General features: G+C 41.3%; 1 protein-coding gene across 1 annotated transcript in view; it reads right to left on the bottom strand.

Annotated features, from left to right (window-relative positions):
* BARX2 (BARX homeobox 2) overlaps positions 1 to 23,351 on the bottom strand; it is a 43,622-nt gene extending 20,271 nt beyond the window's left edge. Inside the window, exon 1 of the mRNA XM_026678623.2 lies at positions 22,656 to 23,351. Coding sequence (XP_026534408.2) covers positions 22,656 to 22,845 — 190 coding nt within the window. The 5' untranslated portion in view covers positions 22,846 to 23,351. The remainder of the gene's footprint in view (positions 1 to 22,655) is intronic.
* Between the last annotated feature and the right edge of the window lie 4,561 nt (positions 23,352 to 27,912).

Here is a 27,912-nt window from a genome sequence, read left to right as displayed (position 1 = left end):
CGGTTGTTGGCTTCCTCCTTTGTTAATTAATGCAATATCCATAAGCAAGCATGAATTATGGCTGCTGACTCACATGATTCACAGAGGATGCTTCAGGTTTCACAAGCCCATGCCACCGTCTTTCTCTGCTTCCAACATGCAAAACAATTTGATGAATGACACAGGAGGGGAAAGAGGGAACTTAATTATTTGCAAAATAAGACCTGCTTTAATTCAGGGTTGTGCCAACTTTTGGGAAATACATTTCTTGCCAAGGTAATATTTCTTAGGTGAATGACATGTCAGGCACGGAGAAGATATGGATGGTGTGAAAAGACGAATGCATTTTATTCTGGAGAGATTATGGTGCAAGCTCTAGTCCTTACTTGAATTGACAAAATCCACAAATCTAAAACTCAGTGGGGTTCTGCCTACAGCCATGAATGTTTGAAATCACCATTCAGGTTTCTTGTAATTTCCCCATCTGGTTGCTTGCTTTAGATAGGTGGTTCTGAATTTGGGAGCTCTTTGGGTAGCTGGACATTGGTCAATCCAATATGAGCTACAGCAACATTGTGGGATGGAGAAGGCTAAGCTACAAATCACGTAATCTCTTGTCCAGGGGTGGGCTTCAAAAATTTTAGCAAAGGGTTCTCTGCCTGGTTTCTGGGTGGGTGTGGCAATGGTGGGTGTGGCCTAGTCAGCCTCCTGCACCATGGTGGGGGGGGGCATTTTTGCCCTCCCCGGATTCCAGAGGCTTTCCTCAAGCCTCTGGGAGGGCGAAAATGGCCTCCCGGACTCCTGAGGCTCTCCGGAATCTGGAAATGTGCCCATTTCCAGCCTTCCCAAACTTCTGGGAGGCTCGTTTTTCACCCTCCCCGAGTCTTCACGCATGCCCTGCACTTACCTGCATCCAAAATGGGCCGTGTGGGGACCCCTGGGAGGGGAGGGGCACGGTGGGCAGGGCCAGCCAGGAGTGGGATTTGGGGGTTCTCCCAGCTGCACAGAATCTTAGCTGGGGGCTCTCCCAAACCCCTTCAAACCCCCAGCAGCCCAGCCATGCTCTTGTCCAATAACCTGTTCTTTTTGAAAGATCTAAGGAAAGCTGGCGAAGCTGTGCTAACTCTCTGTGTTGCTCTGATAGATTTGATTATATGCCATCACGTCTGTGTTGACTCTTAGCAGGCAAAAAGGTAGATCTTCTCCAAGATAACCTGTCTTCAATCTGACCCTTTAGCTTTCCCAGCAGTACAGTCATCATGGCTGTAATGGAAGCCATCCAGCTTACTGTTGGTCATGCTCTTTTTCTCTTTCCTTCCACCTTTCCCAGTATTACAGCCTTTTCCAGAGAACTAGACCTTGGTATAAGGTGTCTCAAGTAGGCTAATTGGGGTCTGGTCCTTTGTGCCTTAGATGGGGTCTCTAGATTTATTTGACCTCCATGGGAGTCTCAGGCATTTTCTTCCAAATCAAAGTTCAAAAGTCCAACTTTTACTTTCTTAAAGTGTCACAGGGAAGAGCGTTGCTTGTGTGATTCAGATCTTTGTAGGCATTGATATCTTATGATATCTGAATATCTTCCCCAAGGCTTTCAGTGCTACCCAACTAAGTGCTAGTCTGTAGGATATTTCTTGATTGTTGATAGTCAGTCCTAAAAGTCAGAAGCTACCCACCAATATTTTCACTGTCATTTCTAAGGCTATTTGCTGCAACCTGCTGTGATTAGTTTGGTCTATTTGGTATTTAATCTTAACCTTAATCTCTCAATGTGATCCATATCCTTCATTTTAGAGATTGTCTTCAGTTACGCATATATATATATATATATATATATATATATATATATATATATATATATATATATATATATATATATATATATATATATATATATAAAAGATACATTATAATTGTCTTTTTCTTTCTTTTTCTTTAAATAATGCAAGTGAAATATTCTTCCAGCACATGAACTAAGCATGGACTGCCATTTCAGTTGAGTTCTCCTGTTACTCGAATTGTCCCAAATCTTTCCCTTACCTTTGGTATTCGTCACAAGAAGACTTCTGCAGGAAGCTTCCTTAGATCTCCTGAGCTCTGTTATTTTCATTCTTTGGTATCGTTCATGTCACCATCGAAAGAACACCCTTGCCTACCCCCCTCCTAAATGGGCCAAAAATAAACTGTGCAGCCAGCTCTAGAGAACAGCTGCGCAAACAATGCCATTTAGAAGAATGCATCACGACACATGATTGAGTTTGCTGTCTGACGGCGGCGGAACCTTTGTTTTTCATCAATTATCTCTCCTGGGTGTGTAACAGGCAGAAAAGTGGCACAGACAAATTAAGAATGTAAGATGCTCTCTTTTCCAAGAAACTCCTGAAAAAGAAACATTGAAAAGACCCAGATATATAACGGGACAGCCCGAAATGGAGGAAAATTCCCCCTTTGGCTGGTGTTTGTGTTTTTAATTTATCTCACTGTCTCATTTCCAACAGGGATTATGATAGGACCAAGTAATGTTGTTTGATTAATGATCAGCTTTTTTTAGACTAGGGAGATAACTTATTATCGTAAAATATATTGGCGTCTTTGAAACCCTAACACTTTATATAGCATTAGCAGATACTGTCGGACTAAGATCCAGAGTCTAATTTCCACACAATCATATTGTTTTAAGAGCTAGTCATTACCTCTCAACCTTACTTTCCAGGATTGTAATAAAATTAAAATGTCAGAATCACAAGATGCAAACTGGACAATAAAGGTATCAACGAACTGAAGCAAATACAAGCCTATGCAATGTCTATGGAGATTCTCAGTCATCCCAGTCATGGTTGTACCAAAGGTGTTTTTTTTTCAAGAGGCAACTAGTTTTTCTGGTTTTTCTTTGAAGACGTTTCGCTTCTCATCCAAGGAGCTTCTTTGGCTTCTTCAGCTTCAGCTTCTGAGCTGAAGAAGCTTCTTGGCTGAGACGCGAAACGTCTTCAAAGAAAAAACAGAAAGTCCAGTTGCCTCTTGAAAAAAGCATCTTTGGTACAAGCCTATGCAATCTTCATTTAAGAAACAAAAATTATACTTAGAGGTTGAGCAATGTCTTAATACCAACATCTGAAGCCTTAAAGAGCAATGGAGGTATTTGAAGTTGGGGTAAACTGGTATGGACCCACCAAAAGCTCCATTGTCCAGGCATTGGTGCCTAACTCTCTTTCTAAAGAAGGAAGGATCTTTTGTCAATGCATCCTTTATCCTTCCCATTATGGAAGTATGTTGGAAGGAACTCTTCTCCACAAATAAATAAGTACACCATATATCAAACAGCCCAGTAGAATGAGCAAGTAGCCATTCAAAGATATTATCTAACCATGAACTGACTAAAGTCTGAATTGCTTAATCGGTTGCTTAAACCAGCGAAAGCTCAGAATCTCCTTTCTACCTGTCAACACACCTTCTGAAATGGCTAAATTTGGATTCAGTAGCTCACATATTTTAATTGACACACCTCTTTTTTCCCTTGAAATGTAAGATTGCTTCAGGTATTCTCTGAACCGGCCTTACCATAAAATAATGGGTACCTTTCTCGATGACAGAACAAGAGGAAGATACATGTGTCACGATGTCCAAATTACCATCATGATTTCCTTGCTCTGATGAAAAAAGTCTGGCTCCAAATTATATTACTGTGTGTGGTGGATATTTAAATGTTATACCTCAGGCCAAATGGCTTGGGAATGAGCGTATGTGGGCTTGACCATTTTTTATATACAGTTCTTCTAAAATAGTCCAAGGTCCTCAACAGATGGGCAGGATTGTATAATTCAGCCACAGGAGCAGCTGCTTAAATCCTTTTGTGGTTGGAAGAAGATACAGAAATACTCATAGACAGAGTGCAGTACATCAAAGGCATATCACCCATTCACATTAAGATATAACCACCCTCCCCATGGCTTCTGGCCTGCTTTAAGAGCTAGAAGGAAGTATTTAATTGGAATAAATGGAGAAACTGACCATATAGGCAAGTTTCAACTCTTCACATCGGTATGTCTAGTTTAATGAAAAGAAAGACTAGAGGAGACATGAGAGCAGTCTTCCAATACCTCAGGGGCTGCCACAAAGAAGAAGGAATCCAACTATTCTCCAAAGCAGGGGTCCCCAACCACCGGTCCGTGGACCAGTACCGTCCGCGGAACAAGTCTTACCGGGCGCTGGCTTGCTGGGCGCCACCATCTTTTTTGATGAAAAAGTGCTTCCGGTGAGCTTTTCCGGGTAGAAAGCTCACCGGAAGCACGCCATCAAGAAAAGATGGCGGCGCCAGCGCTCCGGTGAGCTTTTCCGGTAGAAAGCTCACCGGAAGCACGTTTCATCAAAAAAGATGGCGGCGCCAGCGCTTTAGTGAGCTTTTCCGGGTAGAAAGCCATTTCTACCCGGAAAGCTCACCAGAAGCATGGCGCATCTTCTTTTTGATGAAAAGTGCTTCGTGAGGTCACCGGAAGCACTTTTTCATCAAAAAAGATGGCGGCGCCCAGCTGATGCCGGACCGGGCCACGGCATAAAAAAGGTTGGGGATCACTGCTCCAAAGCACCTGAGGGCAGGACAAGAAGCAACGGATGAAAACTAATCTAGGAGAGAAGCAACCTAGAATTAAGGAGAAATTTCCGGACAGTTAGAACAATTCACCAGTGAAACAACTTGCCTCCAGAAGTTGTGAATGCTCCAACACTGGAACTTTTTAAAGAAGATGTTGGATAGCCATTTGTCTGAAGTGGTGTAGGGTTTCCTGCCTAAGCAGGGGGTTGGACTAGAAGACCTCCAAGGTCCCTTCCAACTCTGTAATTCTATTCTATTCTCCATAGTCAAATGGTCAGTCTACATGCACAAGAGGGAAGCATCAGATGCAGAAGGATAACACGGTCTTTTTGAAAACCTGTCTGGTAGTCTTCAACTCTACTTTCTTGTTGCAGGCTATAATCACAGAATCTTGACAGCCTGAGAGAGATTCTCTCTCCTCTTTCTTATATCCCAGAGAATCAAAGTGAGCCTATCTTGAGTTTCTTTCTCACCCTCTCTTCCTTTCTGAGGCTAAGCTGATATCTACCTAACAGGCACTGAATCCTTCTTCAAGACTATCTCCACAATCCTCTACAAGTACCGGACATTCGTTTGATATATGATAATATATGATTACTGCTAATCAATGCCTCCAGATTCACGTGGACTGAACATTCTCAGTGGATTAAAAAATGTGAGTTCAGAGTATGCCTTATAGGAAGGGTGAGAAAGAGAGACGCAAAACAGAGCAGAGATGGAATGGAGATCCAGCAGAAGAGCGTGGCTGAATGAGTTGAATGATGAACAAAAACCCTCCCCGTTGCAATATTTTGTTCTGAGCCCTTTTTAGAAAATAATCATTCAAGTATCTGTCAAGGGGAAAAAAGAATAAAAATAAAACAAGTGAGAGAAATGATTGTATGATAACGAATCAGGATGCTGGCAGAGCTCAGTTTACAGGTGCACCACTCCATCTGTCTAACCAGTTAAGGCAAAGCATATTTTGAAGGCAAGCCTGGGGACTTAATTGTAACTAAATTTGTTCCAGCGAAAACAACTGAGCTTAACTGATTTGTGGATCAGGATGACTTACATTCTTTGCTTAGTGAGCTGCCTCCAAATTTGTTTCTCCTTGCATAGGAGATAATGACAGTAGGACATGGTATAACTTCTCTGGCAAGGGAAAAGCAATAGTGAATGACATGGCATAAATATCTCCTATTTATAAGAAAGTTCTCTGTTGTTTTTTGGATTTGAGTTGTGAATTATATTAATGAAGCAACAGGGAATAGCTAACTGCCGCCCAGCTGCTTAGAAACCAAACCACGGCCATACTTCAATACTGCACAGGCAATTTGCAACTAAGACAACAGCTATAACGAAACATCTTCCTTCACCGCTGAGAAAGAGATGAACAAAAGGAAGAACTTACTTAATCTATCATTAAACTGTGGGAGTAGCTGCTATTGGTTGTAAAGAAGATTTTATCCATATAGGCATTTTTAAAACAAAATTGGACCAGCTCCTAAAGGCCAGGCTATTCATAGCCATGAGTCTCGAAGTCTGCTATTTTTGTTTCATTTATTTATTTCTCATATTTATGAACTGCCCATTTTCCTCAAAGAGGGACCCCCAAAATTCCTAAGCCCTTAACACACTTGGGGTTCCAGGCCTGGACACATAGCCAGGTCTTCACCCCAGTTTGAGAGAACCCATACTGAACTGGCAGCTGATTTTATGGCCGGTTTGGCAAACTGGCAAATCCTACCCCTGGCTGGACCCACCCACCTCTCTCCTCCCAGGAGTCCCCACACGGCCCGTTTTGGATCCCAGGTAAGGACAGCGCCCTCACGAAACCTTCTGGAAGTTCGGGAAGGCCAGAAACCGGCTTCCAGAGAGCCTCTCTCCAGAGCCTGGGGAGGCCATTTTCACCCTCCGGAGTCCAGGGAGCAGAGGTGGTCTTCAGCAGGTTCTGACCAGTTCTGGAGAACCAGTAGCGGATATTTTGAGTAGTTCGCAGAACCCGCAAATCCCGCCACTGACTGGAGATTTTACAGTATCCTTCCCTTGCCACGCCCACCAAGCCACACCCACAGAACCGGTAGTAAAAAAAAATCGCATCCCACCACTGCCAGGGAGGGCAAAAATGCCCCCCCCCCATAGTGCAGGAGGCCAACTAGGCCATGCCCACCCAGCAACCGGGCAGAAAACCGGTTGCTAAAATTTTTGAAGCCTGCCCCTTTTTTTATGTGGGTCACAGTTGCAGCTCAAGAAAGTTTACACTTTTTAATAACATTAATTAGTTGGAAAAGGTGCCACTAACCTCCTGATTTTTGCTATCATCGACTAACACTGCTTTCCTCCTACAATTAGTTGATCTCTCTTTTAAAAAGAGATTCTCTGCTCTCTTGGATTTCAGACAGACTACTGAAATCACATCTATTTTATCTGATGAAATCCTCTGACATGCAGGGATTTCGCATTTACACAAATCCTTCTTTCAAATGAATTTCTGTGGAAGATGACATTCAATATAAATATATATATATCTACACACAATCTTCCCAACTCTTTCTTCACTCCTAACCAAAATCAACTCTACTTCTACATCAGAGAGAATGATGCAAACAGTTTAAATTTCATGCATGGTTTTGGATGCACTCATAGGAAATATAATCCTCTTTGTAATGAATTATAAAAACTGAAAGAAATTTAATAGGTGAAAGTCCATTTGACACATATAGGTTCACTGGGGACAGAAATCTAATCTGTGGTGAATTGAGCATAATTATCAACAGTCATGCATGCACAGGGATACAAACTATAAGATTTGCCATTCAAACTAGACCCTGCGCATAGAATATTTTTCTTTTATTTTCCCTTGTTTTTAATTTATAGAGAGGTGATGGATATTGTTCTGACCCAGGCTTCGTCAAACGTTATTAAATGCAAACTTGTTTTAAAAGAAAAACCTATTTTAATGCAATGCTGGGAATTATTTTCATTCACAGCCAGGACTAATCTTAAACAGTTCCCCAAGATAAGCACATGCCTGTCAGTGCTGTGGAATGCTGCCAAAAGCAGAAGCATCCAAATTAATTATAACAGTGCCAGGAAAAAAACACGACCAGAATACACAGAGCTTCAAGAAGGACTCGGAATCTATTGAACTACTTTGCTTCCTGCAAAGATTTCATCATCTTGGCCTGACTTTTATCCCTTATGGGAGGGGCAATCACCTCCCAGCCTTATTCCCGAGTTGCCCCTTTTGTTTCAGCTGTTCTTGCCTTCTAGCAGCTCTGCGCATATGCACACTGGGAACAGGCTCCCCTGGGTCCTCTGCTTCACTGCTCCCAGACTCCGAAGGCTCCAGAGGCAGCACCCCACTCCCAGATGGTCCTGGCCCCATCCCTGCATCGGATGCAGTACCCTCATCCAAGTCCTTGCCAGACTCCCAGACTAGTCCCTGTTCTTCCCCACTGTCCAATTCCGCTGCCAGCTGCACCGGTTGCTGGTGAACCACAACAGATATTGCAATCTTCTGTGTTTCTTTAAATGCATAAATCGTGGAACAAAACAAACCCAACAGCATTATTTCAATGCAGAAAGGAGGCAGAAGGAAATCCTCCTGCCAGGTTTCTGCTGACGTAGTCCTGAGGTTTGTAACGTGGCCAAAAGGTGACTCTAGGGTTGCAAAAGAATGGTTAGAGATGAACTTGGCCTCAGAGACCTAGGTTACACATCTCTGGATGAGACAAACCATTAGTCTCGCTTGTATAAGGTTTCCTATTAAAAACATGCCATTCCCCCAATGGATGTAAGATATGTCTGACTTGAAAAAATGTGGGAGGCTTAAATGACAAACACTGAACCAAAGCAAGACAAAGGCCACCTTCTGGCCTATAATCACCCGGAATTTGTCTGCCATTTTCCGTAGGGCTGCAATCCTCAACTGGAGGTGGAAGGCATATGTAACTGTTTGGCCAATTCCACTGCAGCTCTCCAGATGCATAAATCGAGCTGATCACCAGCATGTTTCTATTTTAATACTAGTTGGTACAATATTTAGACCCCAGGGTGCTCCGATACAACTGTCAACTATATATTTCCAAGCCCTGCATGCTGTACAAAGATGCCTGTTGCCTTTTCTTTCAGTTGAATTCCATTCCTGTTGACTTCCGTGATGTATTTATTGAAATGTCTATGGAGATTCTCAGTCATCCAGGTTATGGTTGTCCCAAAAGTGATTTTTCAAGAGGCAACTGGACTTTGTTTTTTTCTTTGAAGACATTTAGCTGCTGATCCAAGAAGCTTCTTCAGCTCTGGAAGCTTCTTCAATGAGAAGCTGAAGAAGCTTCTTGGATGAGAAGCAAAAAATCTTCAAAAAAAAAACCCCCAGAAAGTACAGTTGCCTCTTGAAAAAATATGTTTGGGATATTTATTGAAATGTGTTTATTAAAATAAATGGTAAGTCTGGCCAAATTTATAGAGGCACTGGACAGCATATAATGGAATTAATATTCAAATACAAGACATATATATATATGTCTTGTATTATATATATATATATATGTATATATGATATGTATATGTATATATATATATATATATATATATATATATATATATATATATATATATATATATATATATATATATATACACACATATACATATACATATACATATACATATACATATACATATATATATATATGTAATTATATATATATATATATATATATATAGATCTTTATTATTTGGTTTTTCCTGCGTAGATTGGAAGTATCTAGGCAATGTTTTGATGAAGTCTTATTCATCATCTTCAGGCTTGTGTCTTCAGCTCTGTGCTTCTCAGAGCTGAAGACACAAGAGCACAGAGCTGAAGACACAAGCCTGAAGATGATGAATGAGACTTCATCAAAACGCTGCCTAGATACTTCCAATCTTACGCAGGAGAAAACCCAAATAACCAAAGATCCACATACAAATACCATGAGAACCTCAGAATATATATATATATATATATATATATATATATATATATATATATATATATATATATATATATATATATATATATATATATATATACACACATATATACACACACACATACATACATACATACATACATACACACACACACACACACACACACACACACCAAAGACTCTAGAACTATTCTAAATAATAGAAAATACAGAACTTGACATTGAATTAAAAAGACAGAACCTGCTTGCCTTAACTCAAGTTTTCAAGGTTCAGGGTGGGACAGATAAACCCAGAAGAGATGACATTCCAGAAAGTAGGTAGTGTGACAGAGAAGGTCATCTTTCTGGATATCAAAAGATTTAAGACGTCAATCACAATCACACAATCAAAGTCCCACTTCTTTATCAGTGCCCATGTGACATAAAATGGAAAGAGTGTCAACTTTGCTCAGTTGAAAGGCTGGCAGAAACTATGGAAGACACATAATCTCTTAAATAACTAGCTCTATGCCATATTGTGTTCTTCACAGCTCTGCTGTACTAGATTGCTTTCTTGTACTCTGTAAATTCCAGTCTCCCATCCAAAGACTAACCAGATCTAAACCTGTTTAGCTTGTCAAGAACACCATGATCAGCCAAGTATTACAACTGCTCTGATTAACAGAAAGTAGCACTACTCTTTTTTTAAAAAAAATGCAGAAGTGCTTCAACCTAAAAAAAGTCCTACAACAAATCTTATGGATTTACCATCGGTACGAGCAAATGCTCTGATTTCTTTAGACAAATGAAGAATGTAGCATTGCAATTGTCCCCTGGCAGGAAATTTGAAGTCCAGAAGAAACCTCCATTACATTACATAAGACTTTGGGACCACTGAAAATTCTATGGTTTGGAACATAATATTTAGGTAGATTTGGCAAAACAAAATATTGAGCTACAGAATGCTAAGATCTCCATCGTGCAGTGTGTAACACTATCTGCATCATTTAGGTTCATACATTGTGCTGTGTTGTGTATTTTGCTCATCTGTTGTTTATCAAAGCTTGGTCTAGTGGTTAAGGCATTAGGTTAGAAACCAGGAGACTGGGAGTTCTAGTTCTGTTTTAGGCACAAAAGCCAGCTGGGTGACTTTGGGCCAATCGGTAGGAGATGGTAAGTTCTAGTCCTGCCTTAGGCATGAAAGCCAGCTGGGTAACTTTGGGCCAATCAGTAGGAGACTGAGTTCTAGTCTCACCTTAGGCATGAAATCCAGCTGGGTGACTTTCAGCCAATCATCAGGAAACTGTGAATTCTAGTCCCGCCTTAGACGAAAGCCAGCTGGGTGATTGGTCCAGTCACTCTCTCTCAGCCCCACCCACTTCACACGGTTGTGGTTGTGGGGAAAATAGGAGGAGGAAAGAGGATTGGGTATGTTTTGCTACCTTGGGATTTGGATAAAAATAATAAAAAATAAATAAATATAAATAAATTCAATCCCATCAAACCAGCATTGAATGGGTCTGCCATGATTTAAAAAGCTCTTCCTGAATTCCTGCTCAGCAGAACCCAAGAAAATTAGGGTTTACCAGAGGATGTGAGCCCAACTTCCGTCGGGAATCTGAGCAATCACATGATCCTGCATCAGAAACCCATGAATGCTATTTTAAGAAACTTAGTATTCCACCCCCCTGAGACAACTAACCAGAGACATGTGCCTCTCTGGCGTGTATGTATGTCAAATGCATTGACATTTCCTTGTTGTATTCATTCTCTTTTCAGAGGCTGGCTGTAAGTGTACTTAGGATCTAAAGACTGCTTAATACATGCCATGCTATGTGAACATACAGCAGCCCAAACCTCTCAGCACCTTTTGAAAGCATTGTGAATCAACTCATCCAGGCCATTTATTTTCATTGCAATCGTTTTAGTGATTGGAAGGTTGGGAGGGGGGGGGGAGAGCCCTAATCACTCAACATTTCTGCTGGCTTTTTCACAGTGCAAGTAAAACAACCGTTATTCACCTCTAGTAATGTCATAGAAGGTTTAATCATCCTAAACCACAACCATAATGCGCTGGTTCTTCTCAATTCTTTTGTAAGAAATCCTGTAATCCTCAGAGTGGATGGATTCCTTGACTTTGTGAAGATTGAGAAATAAAGCAGGCATTGTGCACCAATGGATTAATGTCAAAATAAAAAATAAAAAGAGAGAGAGAAGTAAAAAAAAGAGAAAAAGAAATCGGATAAAGGCAGAGGAGGAAGGTCAAGACAATTGCTAAGAGGAAAAGGAGTGAGACAGAATAATACAGCCATTCATGAAGCTCTGGATTAGCATCTGTTTAGGGACTTTGCAAAAATCTGTGTTGTGGGCTATCGTTAAGGGATAAATTTAGCTCAGAAAACTCAGAGCAGCACTGAAAAAAACAGCATGGAAAGAACAGGCTAGCGAAGCTGTTTGTGGCATTGACTGCAAGAGTGTGTGTAAAACACCAGGCAACATAATTCTAATAGCAAGATGTTTGGCCCTGTTAAGAAGCTCTGTCTACAACAAGGTGTTTTACCAACTGCCTCTACGCAAGCAGAGTTAGAACTCTTTTCCAGAATTATTTTTGCCTGTACTTTGCTGAATCGGTGGCCATTTGTATATGTTATTCCTATTTCTTTCTTTTAGGCTAGCTTTCCACCAGGTCAGATTTTTAGAGCAGCCTGTTTATAAGAAATAAGCATCACTGCAAAACTCGATTCACAAACTCTTCGCTCCATTCTTCTGATTTATGGATTTGTTTCCCGTTATTATTATTATTTTTTACAAATAACTCAAGGAGGTGAACAAATTCAACACTCCGTCCTCCTCCCACAACAATAACCCTGTGAAGTGAGTTGGGCTTGAGAGAGAGGGACCGGTCCAAAGTCACCCAGCCAGTTTGCATGCTTAAAGTGGAAACTAGAATTCACAGTCACCCGGTTTCCAGACTGGTTATAGAACTACTCAGGCAAAACAGGTGGTCTTGCCTGACCTTCATTTAAGTTAAAAATCCATTTCACATTTCACAAGGATGTGTTGGTATTCCCAAGGAGAACAAAACGCAGCTTGCCAGATGTGGAAGAAATATGACAGCCAGCATCCTTCAGTATCAAATCCTGACAGCTGGGATGCTGAGAATTCTTCCGAAAGCATCTGGAGAGCCTGCTATCCTGCCCTCGTACCTTTTCTACAGCTGCATCAATTCTCTGTGACAAAAAATTATCAACATTGCATAACAGCAGTTACTTTGGTCTGGCCTCTCTCATGGTAGTCGTCCCTGAGAATCCGATAATTATTTTTTGGTTGCCTGGCATTTCCACTGGGCAAATTGTGATGGTCTGTGGCAAACCAGAAAGGACATTGCAGTCGGCCCAAATGAAGGTTAGAATATTTAGAAGTGTTCAGGGCATGGCCTCAGCCAACCAATAATCCTTCTAGAATGGAAAGATTTCTGCAAATAAAGAGTCGTATCCCATTGCCTATATCATTGCCAGAATGCAAACTCCCTCCAGCTAGGTGTAAATGAGATTGATAAACAGCATTACCTAGAATGTCGTGTTTGTTTTATTTAAGTGAATTAATACAGCTGTTACGGGGCCGATAATAAGGTTTAGGGTGAAAAAGAATCCGCGCACACTGTATTCGTCCTGTTTTGTTCCCTTTCCCACAGCTCTCTGCCATCCCCCAGGAATGCCGTAATACTATCCGTTCAATTAAATGGGGAAAGTGGGTCTCAGCAGAAACAGTTTCCAGGCGGATTTTGAAGTGTGTCCCAGATCAAATTTAAAACAATTCCATGCTGGGACTTTTGCTGACCTTCTCCACACACAAAAATGCCATTGTGAGCTTCTGGGGGTCGCCGATATAACAACTGGATTGTTTTATAATATGTCATAAATCTTCTGCTTCTCTGGGCTTCCAGAGTCGATAAGACTGGCTACGAAGCTCTAACTAACTCTTCGGATTTCCATGGTACAACTTAATAAATTTCTAAAAGGCTTTCTTTCTGCTTCCTCCAAAGGCTGTGTGGTTTGGCCAAGGAATGTTAAAACACGGCATCTTGGGATGATGGCTTGTCATCGGAAATCTTTTCAATGGGCTATTTACTCCCTGCCTGGTTCAGAAGCGATTTGTGTGAAGGGCAGACATTTCATTGTGTAGGAAATTGGATGGATGGAGATGACATGGGTGCACCCAGAGGTGGGATTCAAAAATCCCAGCAACCGGTTCGCTGCCCGGTTGCTGGGTGAGCATGGACATGGTAGGCGTGGCCTACTGGGACTTCCGGGAGGGGTGTTTTTCACCCTCCCCAGGGTCCAGAGGCTTCCCTCAGGCCTCTGAGAGGGCGAAAACAGCCTCTTCTGGGCTCTGGAGGCCCTCCGGAAGCCAGAAACAGGCCCGTTTCCAGACTTCTGTTTTTCACCCTCCCAGAGCCTCCGTGAGGACCCTGCACTTACTTGCATCCAAAACAGGCCGTGTGGAGACTCCTGGGAGGAGAGAGGCAGGGTGGGCGGGGCCAGCCAGTTGGTTCAACTACCGGTTCGGTGAACCAGATGTAAATTTAACATCTGCTTCACCCAAACCAGTATGAACCAGTAGAATCCCTCCCCTGGGTGCACCTCCAGCTTAAAATTTGGAGATGGGCATTCTTGATTCTCCAACAGCCATAGAGAGAAGATCCCCAAGGATGGGCTCCAGCACGAATCCAAAACCTCAGAAGACTATAACTTCAATTTCAGGAATGGCTGACAAGAATTATGGGAGTGCACCAATGAACAACACATGATGTGCCCTACAGGAAACAGCTCTGGTGCATGCACAGAAGCTTCTGCTAAACAAATGGTCATAAGTCAAGGACCACCTGCACCACAGTGATTGGCACCACAGCCATTGATCATTTCCTTCTTCTCTTTCTTTCCACCTTCTCCACCCTTCTACAACATTAACTGTTTGCCTAGCCCTAATGAAAAATATACTGACCTTTCTTAGTAAAAACAGAAACTCCATTTGACAAAGTGACCCCGATCGTTGCAAACGTAACAGAAAATAATGCCTAATTCATTTATATGAGATTCAAGTCACCTAAGGGTTATCTTCTCTCTGTAGACAAACAGGCATTGCACATGAGTTGCCCAATGCAGTGATTTAATTCAACCACCTCTCCAGATCCAAGATTACATGGCAATTTGTAGCCGGTAGGAGAGATAGCATTAAAGTGTGGATACTATTATTAAATCTGAAGTGTGCAACTTTTCTTAGGGCCTCAGATAATCTTAGAACCTGCCAAAAAGTGGGTGTGTCCAGGAAGAAATGTAATTTTAAATGGTTTAAGTGACATGTAATTAAAGTGGCAATAAATACAATGCAGGAAGTAAAACTACTTCCCATGCATTTATTAAATTGTTAAAAGTTATTAAAATTCTCCATCATGTGGCAATTTGGGGTGCGGCCTTAGTGGGCACCTTCAATGCTTTCAGGGACAAGAGGTAGCTCTGAGAAATTTCTGTTTCTGCCCTTCTGAGATAAATTGTGTTACAGTTCTGGGGGAATTAGTTCTTTATTTATAATTATTATGGGTATTTCATGTGTAAACTACATCTCCCAACATCTCTTGCTATTGGCAATGAGTTGAAGAACAGTAGGGTTGATTTTTGGTTATGCAGAACAAAGGGGTACTCTAAGCTTTGCTAACATATGCATCCTAGAGGTTGTTTTTTTAAAAGAGGTTGTTTTTTTTTAAATTGTAACAGTTGCACATTCTAGTCACGCCACAATGCAATTTGTGTACAACAGGAAGACCAGCAGACAGAATGGTGAATTCACTATAAGGTGTTCAAAAAGTGTGTCTCCTAGATAGTGGGAATTGCTGACCTATTATCATTACTCTACCTACCTAGGTCAATGTGTACAGAGAGAACATTGTTGCAATTAGGGAAATGTATTGAGCCAGTTCCTGGTCAAATTAATTAATCTAAGCTCCATGACGTCTGTTTTTAAATATTAAAAAGTATATATTCGGACATTTAAATTGCTAACTCCGACAGTACAGTTCCAAAATGTCTTGTGTTTTCAGTGAAGTGCGCCTCCATTGTTGTGCCAAAATCCATGACAAAAGGGCTGTTTCACAAAATCAGCATCAAATTAATATCAACAGGAAGCCGAAATTATGAAAGTACGATGTTAAACCAGTTGGCTTTTAACAAAATGACAACAATTGGGGTCAATATTTTTCCAAAGGTAATATTCAGAGATTGAAACCTAACCTGGTCATGAATTTGGTTAGTACAATCTCTAAGATCTTTAGAAGGATGTTCTAATTAAGCTATCAGTGCAAATCAGGAAATCATGCTATTGATATTTGGATCTCATAAATTCATCCCTACAGAAAGATTCCATTGTTTTGAATGAACTTGTCTCAACAGCTCTAACTTTGCTATATTGTTCTAGGTAAAAACAACAACAGCGCAACAACAATCCTCCCCACTCAAAACTAAAAATAAAAAAGATTTTCTGGGTTGGATTAAGGATTAGCTATTGTGTGGCTCAAGAAAACTCATGCAATTCTTGCATAATCAACCATGTTTTTTTAAGTTAGTTGTCACAACACCTGGCATTCTAAATATCTGTTTCCTAGAACAATGAATGGTTGATAGGCACAAATGCATACTTCATGCATTCCAATCTGTTATCAATATGTTCAAAAAGCTAAAATATTGCACAAATGGGACAAAGGGAGAAATTTCTTTATTATCTGAAGTCCCCTACTGTAAATTCATTCCATCACCTTTCTTTCTTGTACATGCAAGTCTTCAAAACCAATAAAACACTGTTTTAAGTAAGCATGCATATCAATATGAGTAATTCATTTGACATTTATATATTTCCTCTCCTGGTTTCTCATAAATTAAGACAATCTCAAAGTGGTTTATAATAAAAAAAAACTTGAAAAATAAACTGATTACAATAACTTAACTCAGGACTTCTATAGATTGATTTCAAGGAAAAAAGAAGTTTGCAGTAACCTGTCTCTTGTATGTATTTTGAGAATCACCCAAAATGGTCACTTCTTAGCTAATAACTTGTGCATTTCTTCTTCAACCAAAAGCACTAAAATTGTTCATTTTCTTGATTAACCAACTTTCTTTGATCTGAACATTGGAACTTTTCAATGGCCAAGTTAGAACTGCTTTTGTTCATGGATAAATTCAAAATCAGAAGAGACCAACCAATTTATTTCCAGAATTTGTTCCCAGTGTGCTTTACGGACACTTAAACTCAGTACAATGATGCATTTCTGTCAGTTTTTTTGTAATGGGTTATGGAATTCAATAATAAAACGCAATTTACCCTATTTTTGATCTTTTCACGAATTTCCCCACCCCTCCTCCTTCGACTAATACAACAGTTCTGCATTTGTTTTGCCTGATTTAGCCCTCTTTAAGCTAGAAGCATGAGTAGGCCAGTATTTATTACAGTCAATTTAACTGTGAGCTTGATGGCATTCCTCTACCAACAATGAACATTGAAGAGAAAGCATGAGAAAAGGAAGAATCAATTGTGTGGGGGGTAAAATTGTCTGACTTGGTCATCTGGTATTCATCAAATAGCAGAAAAGGACATTGCTAGACTGTTCTTAGAGGTAAGTCTGTAAAGATAGTTATGTTGGAAAGCCATTTTTTTGCTTTAGCAACCATGTGCTCTAAGATGAAACAAAGATTGTTGGCGAGTTCCAGCCAACACAAATACTAAGAGATATGACTGCCAACATGAGAAAAGGCTGTCCTTTAGGACAGCTGTGAAGATGAAGCAATTCATCATGAAGATTATTATTCCAAGCATTTTAGAAACTGCCTTGGGTACATTATCTGGGTAAATTTTACATGGTTTCAATTAAGAGCGGTCATGCTTAAAGGGAGTAATACGGCACTGTCTTCCTTTGCCTGGCTCCTTTCACGGATGAAAGGTTTTTAAAATAAGTAGGTTCAATTGGAAGCAGTTGTTATAAGTTATTTGTCATTATAAGTTGTTTGTCTTGAAAAGCATATTGTTATTAATGTCATGTATTATTATTAATAGTTACCTTCATGCCGAATTTCTCAATGCATCCTGCTTCTCATTGAGGCACTGAGATCAGAAAGAGTGAAACAAGACAATGTTTAAATCGGCAATTTGGCTGAAGTTACAAAAGGTCGTATATATTTCACTCATATTTATATATCAATTTCATGTTCTTAATCAGTAGCTGGCTTTCCTTCCATGAGTAGTTGTGCGCCTGAAGTTTCAACTATTAAATTCAGGGCTAGGAAAGAAAAACCACTTTGTATCTGTGTTCCTACTTTGATTATTACTTTTTTTAAAAAGGACTCCAAAAACACAAAAAATAATTATATTTCCACCATGAGTCAATCTATTATCATAATCCAGAGTAACTTTCTGGATGAAATAACTGAGGTCACAGGAGCAACCTTTGAGGAATTCTGATTTAGCGCTGTGAGTATTGTATACAAGTTTTTGCAAATGAATAATCTATGAATAGCTACTGAATCACCGCCTTTGGTTATGAGCCATTCAAAAAATTAAAGAGAACAGCCTGCAGGTATTTGTTAATATTTTTCCCAACACATGAGTTCATAATAATCAAGATAAGCCTTTGAAATAGGAAAATACCTTTTTAAATTAATTTCACATTCTCATATCATTCTGCTGTTAAATATGTGGATTCGCTAGAAGTTTAGGAGGAAATTAGCAGCAAATTAAAATAGCTGTCTTTTTTTTTTTTTTTAATTTACTGGATATATAAGCTCCTCCAACTGACTCTGAGCAGACTATTATTTCCTTTTCAAAAAAATATTTGTACTGACTGATCTTTCATACAATACGGAATGAGAGGTATTTCCATAATGCAATTTACTCAAAAATAAATATTTCTGCGATCAGGAGTCATTCCGAACAAAACATTTGAAGAACTACAACTTTCAAAGAGTTTTGAATTCTTGTTTCTTTTAATTAATTACATGCATAGTAGTTTGAGACTTATGTGTGCCATTTAACTTGAAATTTCTAACAGATTACTTATCTATTTTAATGGGACTTTTATTTTATACTTGTCTTTCATTTTATGGGATCTCTCAAAGATCAGGATGTGAGCAAATGCAAATTAATAGGTCTTGCCTGTGAATTCCTAATAAGCAACTCTTGGTTAGAAATTCTTGGCTTGAATGGAAAATGAGGGGGAAATTGATATAAAATATGAATGACAATATAATATTGTTATAAGGCAATTGTAAAGTGGAATTTGTCAATGCCTTTAAGCACTTCCCTAACATTTCAATTAATTGTACATTGCCTTCCTACATGGCATGTTTTGCCTGAATGAGCTATAGAGAATCCAATTATTTTCAGAGAATGGAATTGGGGATTCCCAAAAGATAAGAATCTTTTGAGAGAGGGCAATTGGAAATATTTTAGCCAAATTTTACGCTAATTGTTTTAGATGTAAGTCACCCTGAATTTGGTGGTACTTACCTCTTTTTAATATACATGACTGAAATCTAGGCGTATTTTATAAACTAAACTTCCTTATCATATGGGAGTAGATAGATTTAAATTAAAACCCAAAGAGATACGCCTTTCGAAAGAATGTCTGCCCAATAACTTTCTGCTTTTGTTTTAAACATTATTTGTCATGAAAATGTTTTGCTACTCATGTTATGATCGATGCAGTTTATTGAGATCTGCATTAATGATAACATACTTAATCTACACATAGGGTGCTTGGTGAAATAACCACACGCAATTTCCAATTCTTGGTGCTTTTTTTCTGAGACAAACTTAATGATTTTGGTTTTTAGCACAAGTGACAGCATCAAAGAAAGAAAAACCTGAAAATGCCACAATTTTCTTTTAAATGTTATGTTTAAAAGCAACCTACACACCATTAAATGTCAGCGCAATCTCTTATTTTAGAGACAGGAGAACATCTGTTCTATTAAAATGGGATTTAAAAATACTAATTTTACTGATTGGAGTTACACTGTCAGGAGTTTTGCCACTGGTTTTACGGGAGTAGAACAGGTAAGAGTAAGACTGTAGATATTCAAAGCAAACAGGGCTTATTTCAAAATGTTACAGTCACTGTGCCAATAAGTTGCACTTGATTGGCTAAATATATTATATAACTTTTCTCCATCCTAAAATATTTATTACACAACAGCTCTGTTTGCTACTTGGTAAAATTTATGCAATCATTAGGAGGATTCGGTATGAAAACCTGTGGCATGCACCACAGTCAATGTTAAATTATTTCTAAATACAACCTTAGTCGGAAAACAATTGAAAAAAATCCCCCTTGATCAAATTGGGATTAGTATGATTTTCGGTTCCATTAAAATCAATACACTTTTTGAATACATTCTCATTTCTTGTCCCAAAGGGGGGAAAAGGGATTAAAATATTTCCCTGATTCTCTGAATACACACTCACTGATTTTCAGAGACAGAATATTCCCTAATGAATTCTTTTAGAAAAATGTGGAGAAATTAGCCTGCGTGGCTTCATGTTAAATGAAATATATTTGCCCCCCAAAGATTTAAGCGAACTGAACCTTGCAGTTTAATCCTTATGTAAAGTATCAGTGAGTTTATTTCACATTTAAATCATAGGCATGTCAACTGATCAACCTTTACACCCAATGTTTGCAAGATCATTGTAACTAATCAGTTTCTATTTCAGTTAATCTTATTTCCTAACAAGGAAATAAGTTGCAATCGTCTTGGAATTGGATTACATCCTAGAAGACAATGGGACACTTTATTTATTATATAGAAATCCCACACGTCTTTCAAAGCAACAAAGCGTCTCTTTATATTTTAACCTGATGTTAACTGCAGATTAAATTAAGCCAGGCAAAAGGTTGAATTCACACATTTTCCTTGATCTTGCCTTGAAAGGCATGTGTGAACCCAACCTTTGTGATTTATAAATCCCAGTTTATGTCTTTAACCCAACAATTTGGGGTTGATTTAGCAGAATGGCTTAATAGGATACCTGAATTTGAGTTTTATTGATTTGTCATTCTAATAATCTTCAGAGTTAGGGGAAAAATGCATTTCAGCATGGCTCAGCATGAAAAAAAAACCCAGGCATTGTGCAATATTAATATGAGAGCAAGAAATGGTGTGCATAAGCCTTCCAAATGTTCCCTTTTATTTGTATCCATTTCATGTATTAATAATCATGTTTATACTTATATCTGTTATCTAACACATGCTGGACAAAATAAATAAAATAAAAATGGAATTGGAGCGTCGACTTTTGAAACAAGATAAGCGTCTCTTTGCAAACAGCTACGGGAGAACCATGCTAGAGGTCCTACTTCTGACCACACATAAAGAGATCTAGTTTTTGCTTAGGATTGGAAAAAGAGAAGATTTCATGAAAGAAGATCAGTCTGCAAGGACTACAGGAACCCAAAGCTGTAACAGGAATGCCTCTTCCGGTCCAATCCAAAGCTGTCTCATCACTCTTGTCAAGATCTCTAATTGTTAAAAAAATACTGGGAAAGCTGACTATTTTATGGGAAGGAAATGAAAAGAATTCTCCCAAAGGAGCTTTTTTTTTTTTAAAGGCAACTGGACTTTCTTTGTTTTTGCTTGGAGACGTTTCGCTCCTCATCCGAGAAGCTCCTTCACGTCTTCAGTTCAGAACCGAAGAAACTTCTTGGATAAGAAGCAAAACGTCTTCAAGGAAAGACAAAGTCCAGTTGCCTTTTGGAAATGCACCTCTGGGACAACCATGACCTGGATGACTGAGAATCTCCATAGACAAAACAATTCTCCCTATTTTAGCCCCAAGATCAACTTAACCTGCACAATTTAACAATTAACCCCTATCTGCTGTTCTGCCTATAATCACAGAGCAGGACTCTTGGGTTGCTCCTTTCAGCGTAGGGACTCAACTTTGGAAGACAAGTGTATGTAGTAAGTAACTACTGTGTATTGTAAGCAGCCCCATCTGAAAATCTGAGCTCCTAATAGCACTTGGAAGTGTTTATCCAATTCACCTTCCTTCCCTAAAGCCTTCGCCTGGGTATTATTTCTGGGTTCTTTTGGGATCCGGAAGACAGTTGCTTGCCTGTCAAAAGGGAAAGACAAATGCAAGACAGGATACCCTTCCATTATGGGCACCAACGTTTGCCACTTTCTGCCTTTGAAGTCATAGGAGGTATAACAGGGTAAGTGACAATTGGGAAACATTTGCTTGCCGAGTATTTGAGAACCAGGCCTTATTGGGAATTATTTGCTCGATTGATCTGCCCTAGGCAGCGGTCTGGTTTCTAAAGTTCCTTCTCACACTCGGATCTTAGTTTCGGGACTGGAATGGGGGAGGAGAGCAGCCGAAACTTTCTCCGAAACACAGATAATCTCTCCCGTTTGCTGATCCCAAATCCTTGGCGCAATCTTAAATCCCGCTTTGAGAGAGATTACCCTTAATATTGTGTGTGTGTGCGCGCGCGCGTGTGTGTGAAACTTTCTTTGCCCCTGGTAAAATTCAAAGCGGGACGCCTACAAACGACTGAATATTAGTTTCAGGTAAGTCTGTCCCCCCCCCCCATACACACACACCTGGTTTGGTTCTCAGGGGTTTTACAGCTGGACAAGTACTAGGACAAATCCTGGCTATGCCACTTCCCATTAAAAGCCTCCGTTGCTTTAAAGACCACAAACGTTAGCATTCAATAGCGACAGTGTCCCTAAAGACGCATTTCTAAGGGAAGAGTTTTGCGGCTTCTTTGGCAAACAATTTGGAGACCGAGAGAGGGGGGGAGAGAGGGAGGGGAGAGGAGGAGTGGAGGGGGAGAGGGAGAGGAAGGAACAAATGGAAGGAAGGAAGGAAGGAAGGAAGGAAGGAAGGAAGGAAGGAAGGAAGGAGAAAGGGAAGGAAATGGAGAGAAAGGCAAGGAAGGGAAGGGAAAAAGAGAAAGGAAATTAAGAGAGGAGGGGAGAGGTCTCCACCCACCCTTAAGCTTCCTTTTGCCTGCACCCCGAGAGGCAGGTTCAAAGCCCCGCAGCCAGGCTGTCCCCACCCCGCAAGCTTCGTCCTTCTCGAGAGATGGGAAAGCAAAGGGCTCTTACCGGTGCAGGAGTGCAAAGCTTTGGGTCGGACGACCAGAGAAGGGCAGACGGAGTAGAGCGAGAGCTTCTCGAAGTAGTCGCACGTCTCCTTGGAGAGGATCTCGTCGATCATGAAGGTCTTGTAGCGCCGCCTGGCTGCTTTCAGCTGCTGCCCGGGCGAAGGAAGCCGGAGCCCGCCTTGGCAGTGCATGGCCGGGGGTATAAGCTCGGAGGGATCGCCGGACCTCGGGAAGTGAGAGAAGGAGAAGGAAACCCCGGCAAAAGGCGGCCAGGCGAGGCGAGGCGCGGCGCGGCCACCCGGCCGCTGGGATCAGCAACAGGCGGTCGCCGGGATCCAGTGATCCTGCCTGCCTGCCTGCCTGCCTGCTTCTCTCCTAGAGTTCACTCTCTGCCTTGCTTGCCTGCCTGCCCGCCCGCCCGCCGCGCTCTCCTCCTGCCTTCCCCCCCTCCAGCCTCTATATAAGCCTCGGAGAGAGCCGCGCAACCCAGCCCCGCTCGGAACACCCCAGCTGTCAATCAAAAGCGCCTATCATCCGCAGCGACCCCATCGTTCGACCGCGGGCTGTGCGGGAGAGCGAGTCACCTCTCTATTTTAAGAATCCGAGGTGTGGATTGGCTTCGCTTCCCTTCTTCCATCTGGAAGAAGGCCCAGGGGCTGGGGTTAGGCTTGGCAGCGCTAAGCGTGCGTGGGTGTGCGCGCGCGCGCGTACATGTGTAAGAGAGGATCCGCTTCTCCGCCTCTTCTTTGCATCCTTCCCTGCCGCTTTTTGCAGCAGAAGTTGGAAGAAAGAGAAACGAACATTTACAGTCTCCTCTTCTCCCTCAGGAAATCCTGGTGGACTTCGGTAGTCGGTCCCAAAAGGAAGCAGAATCCGAATTATGCCAAGCCACAAATAGGCGGCAGTCGGTAGCTCTGAGAGCCCCCCGTTCTGCCTTCTGGCGGAACACCCCTACTCTTCCAAGGGACCCTAACCTCAAGCGAAGTTCAACACGGGGTCCTGGCCTAACCGAGATAAATATAACGCCCAGGGGGTTAACAGGTGCCCTGACTGTGATCCGGTCCCGTTTCAGTGCTTTTTGGGTGGGCCGGTTAATATTTGCTTCTCAGCAAACGCGCGCAGGTCACAAAGGGGTGGAAGACTTGCAGGAATGGTTGGGAACGGCGTTTTGGCTGAGATCTTCGGGCCGAGTCCGCTAAAGGAAGATAACCTTAGCCGGAGCATCAGATGGTGTCTGAGTATGTGAAGGTTGTGTTTGTAATGAAAACATCCCATTCTTTGTTCTTAAGGATATCCTAGCAAATAACTATAGTACTTTATAGCATTGTGTACACACACATAGAGGAAGAGAGAGAAAGAGAGAGAGAGAGAGAGAGGAAGAGAGAGGAAGAGAGAGAGAGAAGAGAGAGGAAGAGAGAGAAGGAGAGAGAAGGAGAGAGGAAGAGAGAGGGAGAGAGAGGAAGAGAGAGGAGAGAGAGAGAGAGAGAGAGGAGAGAGAGAGAAAAAGAGAGAAGAGAGAGAGAAGAGAAAGACTGCGATTCTAAAAGACTCATATTAGCCACAATGGGCTCTAAGGTTAACAGGCTTCATTGTGAAATACCTCAAGGGAGGCCAACAACAAGGATGAGGATGCGCCCAGGCGCAATCCTACACCTGTCTGCTAAGGCTTACCGAGCTTGGAGGGGCCCGACTTCGTAGACTTGGACAAAGAATGACGCGAGACACCTTTTCCCACCCACCGACTGATCCAACGACCCAACTTTTAGCCGAGCCAGGATACTGAATGTGTACTCCAATCAGCCGAAATCAAGAGAGACTCAAGTTCAGAACATTTGCAAAACCAGCTTGAATTTTATTCGGCTTCCTAGGATTTCCTTCCTACTAACTAGTGCGAGGATCGCAACTGGAATTCCTTTCTTTTGCCTTTCCTTCTTTCCCTTTCTCCCTCCCCCCCTATCTATCTATCTATCTATCTATCTATCTATCTATCTATCTATCTATCTATCTATCTATCTATCTATCTATCTATCTATCTATCTATCTATCTATCTATCTATCTATCTATCGTCTGCTGCCTTTTTAGGCTTGTGTACATTGTCAGAGTTCTTCTCCTGGATTTTCGATTTCCACGAAGGAGCTGCCGGGTGCAAAAGCGGTGTGAAAAGTGAACCGAAGTGAGTTCTCGCGCGCTCCCGCAGATAGCTCCCGCAAAAAAAACGCCCTTCCTTGGGGAGGGAAAAAGCCCCAGTAGCCGATTCAGTCCATCTCCAACTTCAGGAGCTGCGGGCAGGTGTGAAGCCAAATCGCAACAGGCTTCAGGCTCCGTTTCTTTCCCCGGCTCTCGGCTGGCCGCACGGAATTGGGCTTTTGACAAGCGCGCCTCTGGGACCGCGCCTCTTCCCTCCCGCAGGGGCTTCGGATCCGGGACTTTTTGCAAAGTATTTGGACCTTTGGAAGGTTCTTTAAGGGTGCAGCTCCCTCTCGTAGCACCCCGGGACCAGGAACTATTCCCACCCCTTCCCCTATATATGACATGCAAGAGAAATAGTCCGGTAATCGCGAACCTGGGAGGAAAAACTAGTCACTCTTCAAGTTTATTCCCGGGCTCGTTTAGCGGTCCGATTAAACTGGCGAATGCACTTTTGGGGTCCGCTTTGGACGGGACCCCCAAGAGATGCGGTCAGGGACAATTTTTAATCCCTCTTGGAGAACACCCTGGAGTTTTGTGGACGGAGCGATTCCTCCTCTATTCCTCCCCTCCACTTCCTCCGGGTAGAAGCCAGCGGACTCCCCAGCAACTCGCACCTCACCGCCTTCCCACCGCCGCAGAGAAATCCCCACACCTCATATTTCTCGCGCTCCGCTCGCCGTCCCCGCTCCACGCGCTGCACGAGCTCCTTGCAGTATTTCCCCCAAAGCATTTTGCACTATAGAAGACTGAGTTTTTTCAGCCGTTCCCCACGTCTTCACCCCGCTCCCCTCTTCTTCCGCACCCATTCAAATTCTCTCGTTCTCGCACCCATTCTCTCCCTTCTTTGATCCTTACTCTCTTCTTCTCCCGCTTGGCAGCCTTGCAGGTTTGGCCGCCCTTCCTTCCTCTCGCATTTTTCTATCGAAAACTTTCTAAAAACACCTCCCGGTCAGAAAAATGGCCCTCCGCTCTCCAGGAGCAAACGAGGGAGGGAAAAAATGTCGTTTTTAATGTCTCCTTCCAGGGTGAATAGTATTTTATTCAAAAACAAACAAAACAAAACAAAAATTAAGCTCTTCTAATTTCGATCTTATAATTTCGATCCAGCATGCCTGCAAATTTCCATATCTAGATAGTATATATCTATAATTCATTTGATTTCTTTCCCGTGGTAAAACCTGCAGTAACCCACATTTAGGGAACAATTCCGCGTCGTTCGCGACGGAGTCACTAACAATAAACCTGTTACTGCACTTGGGTGAAGGAAAAAGGAAGCGGTGCCCCTCCCGCTTCCTTTTCTTAGTTTTTTTGCTGAACCGGAGGAACATCTGCCTGTTCGTTCCTTATTTTAACACTTATGTAATTCTGCTCCTCCCAGTCCAGTCCAGCCTTCGTTTACTTAGCCTGGAATCCCGGCACAAAGGAATCAAATTTATAAACTTTCATACAATTAAATCAGAAGAGGAGAAGATACAACATGAAGTAATAACTGTCCGATCCAAACAGACAGACATCTGCCCCACAACACGCATGACACGACTATTGTGGGAAAGGAACGGAAAGGGGAAAAAAAAGACTGGTTCATTGATATTGCAATACCAGGTGATGCAGGAATTGAAGAGAACCAGCTAGGGGGGAAAAGTAACAAAACATCGTGATTTCCACATTGAAGTTGAGCGATTGCGGAGAAAGAATTCGACGGTTGTACCAATTGTAATAGGAGCCCTCGGAGCAATACCCAAAGGGCTGCCTAGATATATGGAAATTTTGAACTTATCAGACCTGAATATTCTGACTTTGCAGAGAAACATCTTACTCGGAACTGCCTACAGATAGATAGATAGATAGATAGATAGATAGATAGATAGATAGATAGATAGATAGATAGATAGATAGATAGATAGATAGATAGATGATAGATAGATAGATAGATAGATAGATAGATAGATAGATAGATAGATAGATAGATAGATAGATAGATAGATAGATAGATAGATTAGATAGATTAGATAGATAGATAGATAGATAGATAGATAGATAGATAGATAGATAGATAGATAGATAGATAGATAGATAGATAGATAGATAGATAGATAGATAGATAGATAGATAGATAGATAGATAGATAGATAGATAGATAGATAGATAGATATACTCAGACGTTACCTTAACAGCACTTAGCTCCTTGGTCAGGACTTGAACTGTTAAGGTTTTACCAGCCCCAGACTGGTAAAAACCGGCGAATCGAATCAAAGATTAAATCAATAATATTAATAACAATAATAACAATAATAACAACAATCTAGGATGGCAGATTGTATCAGCAACTCGTATCAACCATCAGCGCCAGTCAATATTTGTGACACATTTTTAAATGTTCAGTTGACTGAGTTTCATGTTTAATGAATAAAAGAGATAACAACCACAACCACAACAACCACAACAACAACAACAACAACAACAACAATAATAATAATAATAATAATAGTAATAATCATAATCATAATCATAATCATAATCATAATCATAATAATAATAATAATAATAATAATAATAATAATAATAATAATAATAATTAATAATGGCTACCCATTTAAGGCAGTTAGGAATAACGACTGAAATTAATTCAAAAAATCGGGAAGAACCGCTAAAGAGCTTCTTTATAATCAGACGGATCCTGTTTCTCCCAAGGTTGTGTGTCTGCGTGTACGTTAATACAATTGACTATGTAGCCGGCAATTGACTATCAGAAAGAGAGGAAACGACGCAGACCTTCGAGACACAGATTCACCGGGTTGCACCAACCCAAAGCCAACACAGCGGAGACCGAGTGGCCCCTTATGTGTATTTGTGCCCGCTTTGCCGGTGTGCAAAATTCAGCAACGCCGGTGCAAAAGACCCAACACAGGGGAAAAGGAATTGCAGAACCCTTCGAGACTTAATGAGACTTAATGACCTCAATGGGATGTATTCCTGGGGAAAGCGAAGTGCGCGCGATTCCTTGCTTCGGAAGCAGGCGCTGAGGATTCCCCCTCTTCCCCTCCCGCCCTCCCGTTGGCCTCCTTAT

The sequence above is a fragment of the Notechis scutatus genome, chromosome 7 (genome assembly GCF_049901735.1).
Source record: "Notechis scutatus isolate UNSWTSFEM ecotype Mainland chromosome 7, rNotScu1.2, whole genome shotgun sequence".
NCBI lineage: Eukaryota > Metazoa > Chordata > Lepidosauria > Squamata > Elapidae > Notechis > Notechis scutatus.
Note: the sequence above shows the minus strand (reverse complement) of the source record. Positions and strands in the feature narration are given on the sequence as shown.